Below are 17,980 nucleotides of genomic sequence, written 5' to 3' on the forward strand. Positions count from 1 at the left end.
TTTTAATAACATTATTTGGGTAGATTTACTGAAATACTTTGGACCGATAAATGATCAACTTTATTCTGGAGACAAATCTCGCTTGAAGCTGCCTTTCTAAAATTATATACGTACATAACCAGTTACATGTATTTACGTAAAATCAAACATAATTTTGTGTGGCTTTATTCCATTATTGTAATGTCACAAACTATTTTAAACCTTTTCTAAAACAGGCAACTACTGCATACAGGCAAGTTTCATTTGTTTGACTACCGCTGCATAGACACACTGATCACTTTTTTTGTTTATAAACATTTGGGAAAAAGCCTTTGTTTGCATTAGTCTTACAGGTAGGAGGCAGGTGAAAGGGATCTCCAAAACAGATGGTCATTGAATAGACAAACTGATGAAGACATGACAGCTTCCTACACTTCGTCTGTTAGACTTATGTGTATAGTGATCAGTAATGTCTCAGATGACTACCTGTGAAAACTAAACATTCTGCTCGTGTATCAAAAATGAGCAAAGGAGTGAGTGAAAGATCCAGGAGCACAGACACATTGACACAACTCTTTTCTAGAAGGCAGCCCAAACGGCAACTTGTATGTTTAGGGTAATCTTTCTTTTGTCAGCGGAATGCAATAAAGTTGCAACAAATACTTAAATTCCTCAGCTATTCAAGTGCTGTTTGCAGTCTTTTGGGAGACTTTGACTAGAATCGGTATTTGAGTGGGTTATGAGAAAACATGTCCATGCATGCATGCGAAGAAAAACATTTTCTTTAACTGCCTCCATAAACTCTAGACAGAACACAGTAAAGCTTGCCAGTATAAACTATCCATTTGCATTGTTATGTCATTTTCTTATCTTATTGACCAGCTGATGCATGTTTTTGTACTCGTAACCTATAGGTACTAAACAGTACTCACTAAAAATATGGGAAAGACATTTTTAGACTTATTTCCCACTGAGACAGTCGCAATTCCTAAGAATCATTCTAACAAACAAATGATCATAGAAATGTCCAAATGTTTTACAAACTGTGAATCCTGGAAAAAAAAATACTACAACTAGCCATTTGTGAACTTGCCAATTTATGAATACAAATGTATCGGATAGATAGAACAAAAGGCCATAAACTGCAACAGAAATACCGGAAGGATAACTTTGTTTTACAGCAAACAAGAAATAAGGTCAAATATGATGCAGAGCATCTATTCAAGATGATTATGCGCTTTTTGGGGCGAGCTATGAAAGATTTCTTTTAAGTGTGACACGCCTGTCAATAGAGTGTGCCAGCGAAACAATGCAAACTATATAAAGCTCAAGAGAAGATAGAAGTGAAAAGAGGGGGTGGAATCATCTAACTATATTCACAAAATGTAAAGAAGCATCATGAAAGATGGCTTTCTCTCCTGAAGGTGAATTTCATGCCCCTACAGGAAGACAAAGGAAGAACAGGGCCAAGTCCATTAGGGAGAGCAAAGAGGAGTCGAGTTAAATGAAGGTTTCGTGGTGGAAGACATAGTAATAGGGAAAACACATCTAGAGGCATTTAGGAAGATGCGTCCAGTAGTTTGTAGCCCGGGTTGACAAAAGCAATCTTAAATGAAAGGAACTAAAGGATGAGATGGGGGTGGCGGAGGTGGCTTCAGGGAGAAGGGCTTCACAGGGGGTGCTTCTTCGTGCTCCCATAGGATCAGATTTTTACTGAACTTGCCCTAGGCGTTACTAGCATGAACAGTTTGAGTACATTTTTTTATGTTTACAGTATGAAAGAGATGGTCCTGTAAACTGTGAAAAGGCATTCATGGATTAACAGATACTCAATGCATTATTTCATCTCATCTTAACATAAATGGTCACAGAAATAGTAATGAATGAGAAAATATTGCCATTCATTAGGGTAGCAATCTACTGTATAGTACTCTATAGCAGTGGTCCCCAACCACCGGGCCGCGGACCGGTACCGGTCCGTGGGTCACTTGGTACCGGGCCGCCAAGCCGCACAGAAAAAAAAAAAAATTATCGACGATCAATTAATTCAGGTCAAGACACTCGTCCCGGTCACGTGACATGTTTCCCCAGTCGAGCCCGCAAAGCTAATATGTGGCGACAGGCTAACTAACCAGGCAGTGAAGCATTCAAAACTGCTTCAACACATGGAGACCAAGCATCCTGCAATAAAAGACAAACCTTAATCACTTCGGGTGTCATTGTCTCCGATTACGTCTAGATGGGACCGGCTCGTTTCTGAGAAACAAACTCAGTGCTCCCACTAATTCAACGTAATGGTGAGTTTTATTTTTGTCATTTGTACTTGTTTTTATGTCAGTCGTATCATTTTATTTCATCGTATTTATATATTTATTATAAATGTATTATTTATTTATTTATTTATATAAATGTATTATTTATTTATATAAATGCCGGTCCGCGAAAATATTTCTGACATGTAACCGGTCCGTGGCGCAAAAAAGGTTGGGGACCACTGCTCTATAGTACAGCTATTTGAATGGCATAGGGACTGGTCTGGCCCATGAATAAAGAAAATCAGCGTATAGTATCTGACACCTATTAAAATGCATTTTTTAAAGACCCGAATTATTCTTCAAAAAAAAATTAAATCCATATTTTCATTATGATCATAAGCTTTCCTCATGATTCACTTTGGAAAATCACAGGCGTTTGCTGTTTATGGTTGGCCGTGTGACATCACTACATTTAAAGTAGCAACTATGGTTGGACTATTATAAATTCTACATTTGGATTATTTTTACTACAATAAGAAGATGTAACTCTTTACATAAATGAGTAAAAACTAAGCACCAAAATACACTAACCTTGTTTTGAATAGATGGAACAGGTTTTCAGTTTTTTTAAATGCCTTCCCAGAACCTTAGCCTACAAACTTATGCACTACAAATGCTGGCCAATTAAAAGCAAACAAACATGATTTCAAATAAATGAATATCAGGCTTTTAAAACGTTTTGAGCAACATATCAGTCGTCACTTAAATGTTGTACAGAGGCTGAGATCAACCGGAGTCAAATTCCCTGTTTGGCATGCACAAACTTGGTCAATAAAGCTGATTCTGATCTGGTGTAGCGCTATGCAAGTCTTATTATACAATTACTAGTTAGGGCTTTTTATTCCAGGAAATATGTATCACCGGGGAAATGACGAATTCACTCGGAATGTCATGACTGCTCCACCCCCTGGTTCTTCTCCCCAAACTGCCCCTTATAGCTGGAGTACCCCAACAAGGACATGTTCCCCTTGAGGAACACAAGCTCCTTGAAGTTATGTAAACATAGCATTTTTGGTGATATAGCCTGGCAAAAAGAAAAAAAAGTTGTGATCTCATTATTTCACTGACCCACCCCAAGCTTTCCTTTCTTTCCCTCATCATCCATCCTTTTTCTTCCCCTCATACTTCGACTTCCTCTCTTACACCTTTGCTTCATTTATTCTTCTTTTCTTTTCACAAATGTTTAACTCATCTGTTACAAACCCGCATGCCAGGGGCCATTTGAGACCTGCCAAATTGTATTTTGCAGTCCCCTACTTGAAAAGTGTAATGAGTGTTTAATGGTCTTCAGTGTGTGTATGTTTTTTTTTTTCAAATTCAGAAAGTGAGCAGATGGAAAAAAATATTTAACAATAAATACTTTGCAGATTATGTAAACATCAGCTAGTGAGGATATGCAGAATAAAACAAAATTTTGACATCTTGGGGTTAGCTCTTTTAAAATGCTGTTAAAGCCGTATCAACGTTGGATGGATGGATAAACTAATTAAAAGTAAAACTGCCATAGCCATTGCTGCCTTGAGCATTCAGATCATTAGATGTGTGGTAACACCGTGCCTGCATTTGAGAAGTGACAATTGCTTTCATCACAAAGCTGAGTGGTCAGTGAGTCTTCAGTGTTAAAGTTCACAGACTCCTTGCATTTGATAGTGTTCTGAAACCAGCAAATGCGCAGGTCGACTTCACAGTCCTACATGGACCAGTCACAACATTATGCACTTGCACAATACAGTGAGATCCAGTAAAAATTATTCTGCCTTTAAGATAATAATATTCAGTTTTATTTGCAAGGAGCATTATCAGTTAAATAGTGTCATATTCAGTATTCTTTTTGACCATTTAAAACCATTTTCAATGGTCTTATTAACATGTCAGACATGCTTTGGTCAGACATCTTAGACAGTTCTTACTCCAGTGGTATTGGCTCATTTTAGGGGCAGAAGTGTAAAGCCCATTTTGTTAGACTGGTAATTACTCGGCAGGATCTTGCTAGCATGTTACTGCCAGCATTTGGCGTCTCCTATTCCAACTAACTATACAGTAATGGTTTGCAGTGGCAGACTACCTGTTTTTGCTGTACCGTATTTTCCGGACTATAAGGCGCACCTTCAATGAATGGCCTATTTTAAAACTTTGTCCTTATATAAGGGGCACCGGACTATAAGGCGCACCATTAATGCATCATGTCAGATTTCTAATCCAAATCCAATCATTCTCTATTTTATCTTTTTTATTTCAACTTCAGACGCAACAAATTACTTTATAAACATAAAATAATGGTCCATTGTCTTTTTGATTCATGATTCATAGTCTTCAGCGGGCCACTTATGATTGATTTCATGACACAATGCTTCGGGCCAGTTTAAATTTAGGAATTTGGTCCATATATAAGGCGCACAGGACTATAAGGCGCTCTGTCGGCTTTTGAGAAAATATTAGGTTTTTAGGTGCGCCTTATAGTCCGGAAAATACGGTATTAGTAGTATAGTGAGGAAAACAAGCAAGCCATGGACACATGGCCAAAACCGCCACGAGGGTCGCAGGTGTGCTACAGCCTATCCCAGCTGACTTTGGGCAGGAGGCGGGGGACACTGAACTGGTCGCTAGCCAATCGCAGGGCACATGTAGACAAACAACCATTCACACTCACAATCACACCTACGGACAATCTGGAGTGTTCAATCGGCCTACCATGCATGTTTTTGGAATTTTGGAGGAAACCGGAGTACCCAGGCGCGGGGAGAACATGCAAACTACACACGGGAAGGCCGGAGCTGGAATCGAACCCTGCACGTCCGCACTGTGAGGAGGACGTGCTCATGAATCAATCACCGTGCCGGCAATATGACAAACTTAATAACAGAAAGCTTTGAGTGCAGACACTGCTTTAACAATAAGTTTAAAAGTATGGCAGGAGAAAGAATGAACACAATGACAAGGAAACAAGAAAACTACCATTACTGGTTGAGGTGAGGGGTGTCATGTAAAGTCAAGCAGACATGCTCTGCCCAACCAAATTAGTCAGGAAACAGAGAAAGCAACAAGTGGGAGCACTTTAGCTGAGACGAACAGCACTTTCAGAGTGAAGCTGGTAATACAGATTGTGTTGGTCTCACAGATCGGTCAATGCCTCATATTTCTTCAAGGCTTTGCATAATGCTGCCTAATGAGTGATCTTTAATGTACCGTATTTTCCGCCCTAAAAGGCGCACCGGGTTATAAGGCGCACCTTCAATGAACGGCCCATTTTAAAACTTTGTCCATATATAAGGCGCACCGGATTATAAGGCGCATAAAATAGAAGCTATACTGCATCAAACTGAGGTTGACTAGGGTTGCGGTATGCATCCACTAGCCAATAACCAACGAGCCCTCTGTAAACAATCGCGTTTCTCAAACGATCTCCTATAAAATGATCAGAACTGACTAAAGTTCGATCTAACGCATTGGTACTACTTACCTATGTTTCCCTTCCATATCGATCCGTAGATTTACTCGAAACATTAACAGAGCAGCCTATTTTGACATGAAATAGCCTGGTACGTATAGCAGCTATCGCAATAGGATTAGCCATCCGCAAAGTCTCACGAGCCTCAGCTCGCAATCTCCCATGAGCCTCAGCAAAGTGTAAACAATCGCGTTTCTCAAACGATCTCCTATAAAATGATCGGAACTGACTAAAGTTCGATCTAACGCATTGGTACTACCGTATTTTCCGCCCTAAAAGGCGCACCGGGTTATAAGGCGCACCTTCAATGAACGGCCCATTTTAAAACTTTGTCCATATATAAGGCGCACCGGCTTATAAGGCGCATAAAATAGAAGCTATACTGCATCAAACTGAGGTTGACTAGGGTTGCGGTATGCATCCACTAGCCAATAACCAACGAGCCCTCTATAAACAATCGCGTTTCTCAAACGATCTCCTATAAAATGATCAGAACTGACTAAAGTTCGATCTAACGCATTGGTACTACTTACCTATGTTTCCCTTCCATATCGATCCGTAGATTTACTCGAAACATTAACAGAGCAGCCTATTTTGACATGAAATAGCCTGGTACGTATAGCAGCTATCGCAATAGCATTAGCCATCCGCAAAGTCTCACGAGCCTCAGCGAAGTGTAAACAATCGCGTTTCTCAAACGATCTCCTATAAAATGATCGGAACTGACTAAAGTTCGATCCAACGCATTGGTACTACTTACCTATGTTTCCCTTCCATATCGATCCGTAGATTTACTCGAAACATTAACAGAGCAGCCTATTTTGACATGAAATAGCCTGGTACGTATAGCAGCTATCGCAATAGCATTAGCCATCCGCAAAGTCTCACGAGCCTCACCTCGCAATCTCCCATGAGCCTCAGCAAAGTGTAAACAATCGCGTTTCTCAAACGATCTCCTATAAAATGATCGGAACTGACTAAAGTTCGATCCAACGCATTGGTACTACTTACCTATGTTTCCCTTCCATATCGATCCGTAGATTTACTCGAAACATTAACAGAGCAGCCTATTTTGACATGAAATAGCCTGGTACGTATAGCAGCTATCGCAATAGCATTAGCCATCCGCAAAGTCTCACGAGCCTCACCTCGCAATCTCCCATGAGCCTCAGCAAAGTGTAAACAATCGCGTTTCTCAAACGATCTCCTATAAAATGATCGGAACTGACTAAAGTTCGATCTAACGCATTGGTACTACTTACCTATGTTTCCCTTCCATATCGATCCGTAGATTTACTCGAAACATTAACAGAGCAGCCTATTTTGACATGAAATAGCCTGGTACGTATAGCAGCTATCGCAATAGCATTAGCCATCCGCAAAGTCTCACGAGCCTCACCTCGCAATCTCCCATGAGCCTCAGCAAAGTGTAAACAATCGCGTTTCTCAAACGATCTCCTATAAAATGATCGGAACTGACTAAAGTTCGATCCAACGCATTTGTACTACTTACCTATGTTTCCCTTCCATATCGATCCGTAGATTTACTCGAAACATTAACAGAGCAGCCTATTTTGACATGAAATAGCCTGGTACGTATAGCAGCTATCGCAATAGCATTAGCCATCCGCAAAGTCTCACGAGCCTCACCTCGCAATCTCCCATGAGCCTCAGCAAAGTGTAAACAATCGCGTTTCTCAAACGATCTCCTATAAAATGATCGGAACTGACTAAAGTTCGATCCAACGCATTTGTACTACTTACCTATGTTTCCCTTCCATATCGATCCGTAGATTTACTCGAAACATTAACAGAGCAGCCTATTTTGACATGAAATAGCCTGGTACGTATAGCAGCTATCGCAATAGCATTAGCCATCCGCAAAGTCTCACGAGCCTCACCTCGCAATCTCCCATGAGCCTCAGCAAAGTGTAAACAATCGCGTTTCTCAAACGATCTCCTATAAAATGATCGGAACTGACTAAAGTTCGATCTAACGCATTGGTACTACTTACCCTATGTTTCCCTTCCATATCGATCCGTAGATTTACTCGAAACATTAACAGAGCAGCCTATTTTGACAGGAAATAGCCTCGCGGGTACAACAGCTATTCGGTGACGCCCCCTGACTACAGTTGCCGTAATGCTGGGAAGCGATGCGACCTTGTAATTTATTAGTCGTACTAAAACGTACTGAAACATTTTGGCAGAGCACTGTGTACAACCAGTATGGATCAACAAATTCATCAGTTGATCCATATATAAGGCGCACTGGCCTATAAGGCGCACTGTCGGCTTTTGAGAAAATTTTAGGTTTTTAGGTGCGCCTTTTAGGGCGGAAAATACGGTACTTACCTATGTTTCCCTTCCATATCGATCCGTAGATTTACTCGAAACATTAACAGAGCAGCCTATTTTGACATGAAATAGCCTGGTACGTATAGCAGCTATCGCAATAGCATTAGCCATCCGCAAAGTCTCACGAGCCTCAGCTCGCAATCTCCCATGAGCCTCAGCAAAGTGTAAACAATCGCGTTTCTCAAACGATCTCCTATAAAATGATCGGAACTGACTAAAGTTCGATCTAACGCATTGGTACTACTTACCTATGTTTCCCTTCCATATCGATCAGTAGATTTACTCGAAACATTAACAGAGCAGCCTATTTTGACATGAAATAGCCTCGCGGGTACAACAGCTATTCGGTGACGCCCCCTGACTACAGTTGCCGTAATGCTGGGAAGCGATGCGACCTTGTAATTTACTAGTCGTACTAAAACGTACATTTTGGCAGAGCACTGTGTACAACCAGTATGGATCAACAAATTCATCAGTTGATCCATATATAAGGCGCACTGGCCTATAAGGCGCACTGTCGGCTTTTGAGAAAATTTTAGGTTTTTAGGTGCGCCTTTTAGGGCGGAAAATACGGTAATATAATACATGATGTTTTGAAACGTATTAGCATCTGTTACAGTAGATCAGCAGTTGACTGAAAAATAAGCATTTGTTAGTTGTTCAAACACCAAAGTGATGCAAAGTATACACATCCAACAGAATACACACCCTTACAAAAATTCTGTTTGCAGGCATACTGTGCCCTCAATTAATTCGTTGAATAACCACAGTAATTTCGAACGGCCCTCCACATCGCCTAATGGTCAAGAATAAATATGAGATTATGTTACTATCGATACTGCTACTAATGATAACAGCTAAAGTACATATATTCTTTCCATTTCTCACTGAAAACTGAACCAAATACTGGTTATACTACTTGCATTAATAATGTTAATTTTGCATGATCTGCTCAACTGAGGATGGAGGCAATTTTAGCAGAGGTGGCCAGCATGATGAGATTATGAAGGCAAAAAAAAAATAGGTCAAAAAAAGACATAGGCAATTATTTTAGCAAGGAACTGCTATCTTTAATGAGTTATAAATAACATTTCCAAGGACCCAAAGATTCTCAAGCAACAATGACACAAACACATGTTGACGTGATGTCGTGCCAGTTTGAACATTATTCTCAAGAGGTAAAATGTTGAAACATTAAAAAAAAAAACACCTGTTCTCAGTAGGACTAAAAATGTAAAAGAAAAATGAGCACCTGAAAGCAAAGATATATTTATTTTCCATAATTGCTTTATCACCATCGTACTTTACATACCAAACTCCGTGAAGCAACTGTCCAAACTAGATAAAGATAAATTCATCTACAAATTTACTGGAGATAATTAATAACTGATTATTTCAAACTCTCCTTGATGTTGTAGTACCGTGGTTCTTAACCTGGCTTCGATCGAACCCGAGGGGTTCGGTGAATCGTTCTAAGGGGTTCGGCAGAGCATCAGGGGGTCACCTGATTTATCGTGTAAATTCGTGATGACGCATATCTGAACTGGTTTCTCAAAGACAACAGCGCAAGTCACACTGATTTGCACGTATGTAATTTGTTGAGAGTTCATGCATCGTGTTGTTCTTTGAACAAGGTGATGTTCATGCAGGGCAGCTCGGTGGAACACTGGTTAGCACGTCCGCCTCAGTTAAGAGTGTGCGGGTTTGATTCCACCCCCAGCCTCCCTGTGTGGAAGTTCTCCTCATGCCCACATGGGTTTTCTCCGGGCACTCCGATTTCCTCCCACATCCCCAAAACATGCTTGGTAGGCCGATTGAACACTCCAAATTGTCCCTGATTGCAAGTGTGAATGGTTGTTTGTCTCTGTGTGCCCTGCGATTGGCTGGCAACCAGTTCAGGGTGTCCCCCGCCTACTGCTGGGATAGGCTCCAGCACGCCCCCGTGGGGACAAGCGGGATAGAAAATGGATGGATGGATGCTCACGCACGGCTCATTTTGTGCACAAGTATAAAACATCTATGTCTTGAAATTGAAACAAAAAAAACATTTTATTTTTCACTTAAGGGGTATTTGGTGAATGTGCATATGAAGCTGGTGGGGTTCGGTATATCCAACAACGTTAAGAACTACTGGTATAGTAGTTCACAAATCAGAAATACATGCAGCTGGATTTGGACTAATTCCTGTTGTATAAACTCTTTACATTCTCCCTATCATTGATGGCAAACCTTTCTAGTGTGTCTTGTCTTTCCCCTAAAATTAGCAGGAAAAGGCTCCAGCCCGCACTTTAACCTTGAAAAGGACAAAGAGGACAAAGACAGCCAGCCCTCACTTTGCAACGCCCCGGGTGCATTTACCATACGTCATCGATCCGCACATTTGAGTGACGTCAGCCTTGAAGTTGCTGTGCACCCAGTCAACTCACTTACACAATGGCTACATTGGCAAATGTTGTTTTCAATCCACAAAGTATGAACAGGGCCTGATTTAGATCTGATTTTTTTCTGCACTGCCCTGATGCATATTTGACCAGGGAGCAAGAAACTCCTGTTTAACCCATGTAGTGTAAATGCTTCCCAAGTCTGAAATTATTCAAAACAGTGATAAGAGTATTTCAATCCAGGAATACTATTCATTGTTATCCCAAATTTACTAGAAAGTTTGAGAGAATGCAGGTGGACCTTCCAAAAAACACCAATTGAGCATATGTTGCAGGAATGAGTCATCCCAATCCAGCTATCCACAGGGTATGCATATGATTACCATACCAACCCTCACACGAGAAATATTTACAGTTAATATTGCAAATACAGTAGACCAACAGTGATATCGATCTAGCATCCACGAAAATTACCGTTACTTTTGTTTCACGGATCAAGATCGACATAGATTATCATTACTTTTGTTACATGGATCACTACTGGATACATACAGTTCAGAATCTTGGTTTGATTGCTGTTAAAGCAATATACTGATATGACTCGTACAAGTCTCCTCTCTTTCAGTTAATATGTCGTTTAAGGTTGTGTTTACGTTCATGTTAGGATTTGAATATGTCACCTTAATGAAGAGACTCACCACTTTTACCGTATTTTCTACTTAAGACGCTACTATTTGCACAAACTTTGAACCCTGTGGGTTATAGTCCAGTGTGGCTTATCTCATGATTTTTATGGTATTGTATAATTTGTGCATATTCTCTTATATGTATATGGAAATTAAACATTAAAACAAAATCTATATATGAACGAATCAGGATTTTCCCCAAATTTTAGCTGGTGCAGTTTAGATTCGCGTGCGGCTTATAGTTCAGAAATGACCATACTTCAGTTAGCTTTGTCTGATATTTACATTAATTTTTCACAGCACTGTAGGTAAATGGATAAAGACGGATGGATGGAGAGAGACTTTATTCATCCACAGGGGAAATTCAGTGTATCAAATAATACTGAAGACTTCAAAAATAACACTATATTAAGTATTATACTTAGTAGCTAAGATCTAAACCATTTAAAAACCAATATAAAAATGTTTGCGCCCTATATGTCCATGGGGCAGTTATAATAAGTATGCTGGTTAATACAAAATGAGCCTCTGTCAAGTCAGTGGTTGCTTGATGGTAAAACAAGAAAAGTAAACAAAAAATTAATAACGGCAAGAAAACAATTAGCAACAGGAGGAAAGATTACATGTTTAAAATGTTTACATGTTTAATAAGCTCAAAGGTTTAGAGTTAGTTTTTTTTTTTAATGATTGGAAATATTGGAGACGTTATAAAATAATGCCACAGGGATTATTGTTTTATTATTTTAAGGTATCGAATAAAATGCGATGAATGTAATTTCTTTTAGCAAAAACAAATGCATTGAGGGAAATGCTTACTGTGGCACACATTAACACTACAAAATTAAGGGAATGTGATACTATTAATGTTTACATCTCAGGCTGGAATTAAAAAGTCTAATAGCATGGGGGAGGAGGAAGGATTCTCTCAGCCTGTGAAAGAAGTGGGCAGTGACAGTAGCCTGTAAAGCTGCTTCTCAGACTGGAGATCTGGAGATGCTACTGTGCAGTGGACGATGTGATATGTGTCTATAATGGACACAAGCTTTTTCTTTGTCCTTCTTTCTGCTACGGCTGTCAAGCTGTCTTCAACTTTGTGCCCACAACACAATGTCTTTCTCCTTAGTTTATCCACCAGTTTACTACACACAAAGACAAAATTGTTGGTACTACTACGTTAATTAAAGAGAAACCCACAGTGGTCACAGAAATAAATTGAATCTGACAAAAGTAATTGCTAAATTTCTATTAAAAAAATGAAAACCAACCAATGAAAATCTGACATTGCTATCAATAGTCCCCTTGACTTAAAGTTTTCTTGCACAACCTTTTGAGGCTATCAATGGAATCAATAGATTTGGGTGACTTTCAATGAGAATTCTGCCCCCAGTGGATATTTTGGGGCATTCTTCATGAACAAACTATGCTTGTTGTCTCGGTATTGAAGGTTGCTTTCTTCAGATGGCATATTTCATCTCCTTCCACAGATATTCAATAGGATTCAGATCAGAAGGTCACTTCAGAATAGTCTACTGTTTTGCTCTCAGCATTCTTGGATGTTTTTATCTGTGCATTTTGGGTCATTATACAGATGCAAGAAGAGCTGTAACTGAGACCAAGCTGTCTGACACTGAGTGGCATATTTCTCTCTAGGGCAGTGGTCCCCAACCAACAGGCCGCGACCCAGGACCACACAGATGAAAGAAAAAAACATTTATGATGTATTTATTATTTGATAACAAAAATTATTTTACAGACCCAGACAACACTGCATGCTGAACATGACTTTATTCATCGTAGATGTTTCAGACGCAAGAATGTGATAGAAACCACCTGCTCAGGTAAGTGAAGGCTTCTTGTATTTATTTCAATGTTGTTATATGAACATTAAGCTAAAGAATGTCCACTCTGTAGACTCAGAAAAACCTTACTGATAATGAAGTACTACTGACTTGTCTTTACAGCGCACCCCCACCAACTATCCCACATTGACATGTTCTACTCATGACAGTAATGAGGCAAGGAAGGAGAAGGACTTCTCTGACCACTAATAACCTCGGACTAAACTTGTAACTTTACGAGACCAAGACCTAATATCTGTCTGTCAATCAGCCCTCGTATCCTTGGCTGGAGTGTTTCATTTCAAGAATCAATTATTTAGTGGCATCTTCTTTCAAAACTTAGGGCGCATCCAAAAAAGGACTGTGAAAAAAATGGGTACGATGTTTGCAAGAGGGTGTGGTTTTCAAACTCAACATATATTCTATATATACGTATATATATATATATATATATATATATATATATATATATATATATACGTACGTATATGTACATGTAGATGTAGCTGTAGCTAAAGTATACATACTGTAAATATATAACTCTTATTATTATAACAACTGAACAAGTGTTCATACTGTAAATATATTTTTGAACTCTTTTATTAGTGTAACATTTTTTTATAACAAGGTACAATACTGTAAATATGTTTTTAGAACTCTTATTATTATAACAAGGTACAAGTGTATGTACTGCAATTGTATGGGCACTCCCAGCCTTCTGCTGGCGTCACCAGTCTTCACCTGTTTACTATACTTGAGCAAAAAAGCAAATACGTACATATTGGGGACTATTTTTCCACAGCCACTCAGGCAATTATTCTCATTGTCCACACTGATATGAAGTGGCATCCATCTGATAGCAATGAATTGTTTTATTACAGGACTAACTTGTTATTGAGACTACAATATAATGACAGCTGTTTGTCAGGGTATGTCCAAATTCAGATTTCTCATCCCATTCACTCTCAAATTGACACTAGCAGAGTTTACAGAGTTACACTTTAGCCATGTTAATGTCACATGGCATCATTCTTTATAGAAATGCAATATTACATTTGATAGAGGTCATTGAATGAATGAATGAATGAATGAATGAATGAATGAATGAATGAATGAATGAATGAATGAATGAATGAATGAATGAACACCTGTGTTGAAGCAGCAGTTCTGAATGTGTCAAATGCGTAAGGTGCACAGCATGTACTGTGCAGCAAAACAAAATCTATCAGACTGTTTTACTAACATCTGATTGGCAAACTGTCTTGGGACAGTTGGCAAATGGGCGGGCAGCGGAGGAGTTTCGAGGTGTTAAAGTTCAGGCAGCAGCGACGCAGCACCCTGTGTCGTGCCAACAGCTTTACGGTGGCGCAATTCCTGACTAACTCATTGACCCATGGCCCCCACCTTTCTTGACCATGCATTTTATATTACATATACATGTATTTATTTAAACATAACTATTCATATATTTTAAAAAAACAAATAAGGCAGCACTTTTTCAAAGGAGATCTTTTGACTCATGCCCATCTGTGCGAATCAAAAATGTATTTAACAAAAGCAAAGATATCATCACCATCTCTCAAAGAAAATAACAACACACATTCTATTCCGGTCATCATCCAAAGGCTAAGGTAAAAAAAACTTGTTCTGCATCAACAGCTGCACAAATAATAAGACTGATCAGTTTTATCATGTTTATTATTGTGGCTGTAGTTTGCTGCAATGCACTGCATCTCACTGAGAAACATTCCCGGTAAAGAGGAACTTGGCAGGTCATATTGTGAACATTGTAATTATTAATTTACCGTATTTTCCGCACTATAAGGCGCACCTTCAATGAATGGCCCATTTTAAAACTTTGTCCATATATAAGGCGCGCCGGATTATAAAGCACACCTCCAATGAATGGCCAATTTTAAAACTTTGTCCATATGTAAGATATATACATTTGGCCCGCGGGCCGGACTTTGGACACGCCTGCTGTAGTGGCTCAATATTGGTCCATATAGTAGGCGCACCTGATTATAAGGCGCACTGTCGGCTTTTGAGAAAATTGGAGGTTTTTAGGTGTGCCTTATAGTGCGGAAAATACGGTAAGTATAAGTAAGATTTTGGTATTGTTCTGTGACAGAAAACAATGAAACTCTTAATACATTCCCACACGCAAAAACAAGTTTACGACCGCAGTGATAAATGACAGTCAAGTTACAATAAAGCACTGTTAGAACGACAGCTGTCAGATAGCATCTCGCACCAGCAGCTGGTGTTATCAATCAATTACAAGTACACTGCCGAGATGTTGCAATTTCTTCATCTTGCGGATTTTCACCATAACGAACAATTTTCGACACCATTTTCTTTAACTAGGGTTATGGATGAAGTGTCAACAATTCCATCTTAATTTGGGCAAGAGGCACGGGTACACCCAGGGTTGGTCAACCCTAGTCAGCTACTACCTTATTGTGCAGCGCACAAATAAAAATATTCCATAACAGTGGTTAATTGCTTCATTCATAAACTGTAGACTTTATTTTTCTGTATTTGATTATTTTGCCAGTGGTTTTACAGCTAACAAAGGTAAACTTTAATAGTTACTAGTGGTGGTCCAATTGACCAACTAGAGACCAGCCTGTGTGCAGTTAGCAAACCTTCCCCTTTTCCTTAACATGGATTAAACGTTACAGGAAAAAACAGCAAATAAATCACAAAATATGTTTGTGCATTTTCTACCCTGTCAATTTGTAATAATGTCTGTATTTTGCATATTAAAGGGATGGAAATTTCAATAGAATGTTTTTTAATCTGATTCATCGATTCATCTAAAAAAAAAAAAAAAAATGGCGGATTAATCGATAATTAAAATAAATGTTGGTGAAGAAATCTAAAATTTAAAAACATGGATGATCTGTCTCGGGATCGGCAGCATAAAATCCTGGTCGGAACACCCTTCCATGTTACCATTGCTTTTCCACAAAGGTTCTTTCAATCACAAAAAAGGACTTCCTTACTCCGTATGACACCCTTACTTAAGACTTACCTTCTGACGTCTACGAAAGCAAAAAATGCTTTTGAAACGGAACTTTTTTTGTCATGATGTAAAATGATAATGAATGTGAAATTTAAAAACCATTCACAAATAAATAAGTGCACTAATTGGCCTGTGGATAAGAGAAATGCAAAAGAACAATGAATTTTGGTTGTTTATGTGTTCACGCTGCTGTGACAGCATAACCAGCTTGAACCAATTTTTGGCCGAATTCAAATATCATACATGCTGTATCATAAAGGCTTTCACACTTACCTTGGTAAAACAAGCTAAATAATTCACAACCGTTTCTATCATTATTTGACTGGAAGCTAATTTAGAACATCATGTACCATCATATTACCCGATATGCTGGTATATAGAAAAATAGAATAGGTAATAGAAAAAGAAACTTACTTGGCCTGGGTGGATGTCCAAGTGTTGAAGTACTTCTTTGAGCATTGCAGGAACATGTGGAGGCTTTTCATTTGAAACATGCAGTTCTTCCAATTTACACAAAGAACCAGCACCAGAGAAGCCACAAAGGCCAACTGTCTGAGAGTCCAAATTTAAATTCCATAATTTCTTCACTGTCTGCACAGCCAAACGTGTTTTCTGAAACTGTCGGGGAGTGGGAATACGGAAAATCGCCATCCTTAGTTTGACCTGTGATAAAGACAATAACAAGGATGAGTAAAAGATGATGCAATATATCATTTATAGCTCGTCATTACCCGTTTTTTTTAGTTTTGGACTGGAAAACATATTCATCATAAGTAGCATCACAATAAAATTAACAAGACAGTGCAGGACTGATATGTTGGACTGCAATGATACATGACAGGCATACAAGGTTAAACCATTTTGCTTTATTGTTTCTGGCAGGGATGAAATTTATATGCAATAGGGCATCATATTTTTAACCAAAGATTGAGCCCTGCCAGGGGTGCATACACTGTATCTTCAGGGGAAGTCAGCGCCAGGTCAGGCAGATGCTGGAAATTAGAGCTGAGGTGATAGATTCTAAATCCTGAAACAATCATTTACTATTATCAAGGGCCAGTAGACATGACAATGTTTATTTCCCACGCTGGAGCAGCTCAATACACAACTGCAATATTACCTCTTAACTATTGTTATCTGCCTCGGTTAATCAATCAGGTTGGCAAGCTACATGACGTAAAAAAATACTGCCTCCAAAAAGCACCTAAGTGAGTCACTTTGTAATAAAAAAGAAAGGACTTCAGGTGTATCCTGGCAACTAGATACATTCAAAATCAGAGTGTTACTGACTTGGGATTCCAATTAACCCGATGCATGTAGAGGAGCTGCCAGGGACGATGAGCATAATATTGGTCAATGGCTTCAAATGAATCCACTGAATTTCAAAACGGCAGTGAGTGATCCCACATATCAACAACAGTGGCCCTACCAACCGGTGCCTTTCAAATTTAATGAGAATGGTTAAGGAGGTTTAAAGATGGTTATGATCATGTTAAGGCACCACATTGCTGAAGAACAGCATGCATGAAACAAACAACGCTACCATTAGGATGTAGATTGTGTTTTGCGCCTACTAAAAATTGCAGCATCAGAAATCTTTGTTCCTGCAGGAGCCGTGGAAACTTCCGCCCACTAAAGCTGTTTGTCAACACGTGAACATGATCCAAATTTAGCTTCAACATAATCCTGCAATCGGCGTTTGATCATATCATATTGTGGTGTGATCATACTGGATGACAGGACACGATAACTGCGTCTTCAACCAGTATATCAGCAGCAAAAATAAACAGACTTACTTAAACTTAATCACGATGAAGTGTCCACATAGTTAACATTTCAGGACGCGATCAGAAGGTTGACCTTAACCGGAAGTAGCTAACGCGTAGCTCCACCCACAAACAGCAGCATGTTGGTGATGTCACTCGGATCCGCCCATTGACCAGCAGC

At 39.2% G+C, this 17,980-nt stretch overlaps 1 protein-coding gene across 2 annotated transcripts in view; it reads right to left on the reverse strand.

Moving 5' to 3' along the window:
• The window catches only part of mettl15 (methyltransferase like 15), a 40,852-nt gene extending 22,900 nt beyond the window's left edge, over nt 1-17,952 (reverse strand). For both annotated transcript variants that reach the window (XM_037247506.1, XM_037247507.1), the window contains exons 1-2: nt 17,830-17,952; nt 16,448-16,696 (exon numbers count right to left, since the gene is read on the reverse strand). In XM_037247506.1, coding sequence (XP_037103401.1) covers nt 16,448-16,684 — 237 coding nt within the window. In that variant the 5' untranslated portion in view covers nt 16,685-16,696; nt 17,830-17,952. The remainder of the gene's footprint in view (nt 1-16,447; nt 16,697-17,829) is intronic.
• Nucleotides 17,953-17,980: the final 28 nt, after the last annotated feature.

Source organism: Syngnathus acus, chromosome 3 (genome assembly GCF_901709675.1).
Source record: "Syngnathus acus chromosome 3, fSynAcu1.2, whole genome shotgun sequence".
Lineage (NCBI taxonomy): Eukaryota > Metazoa > Chordata > Actinopteri > Syngnathiformes > Syngnathidae > Syngnathus > Syngnathus acus.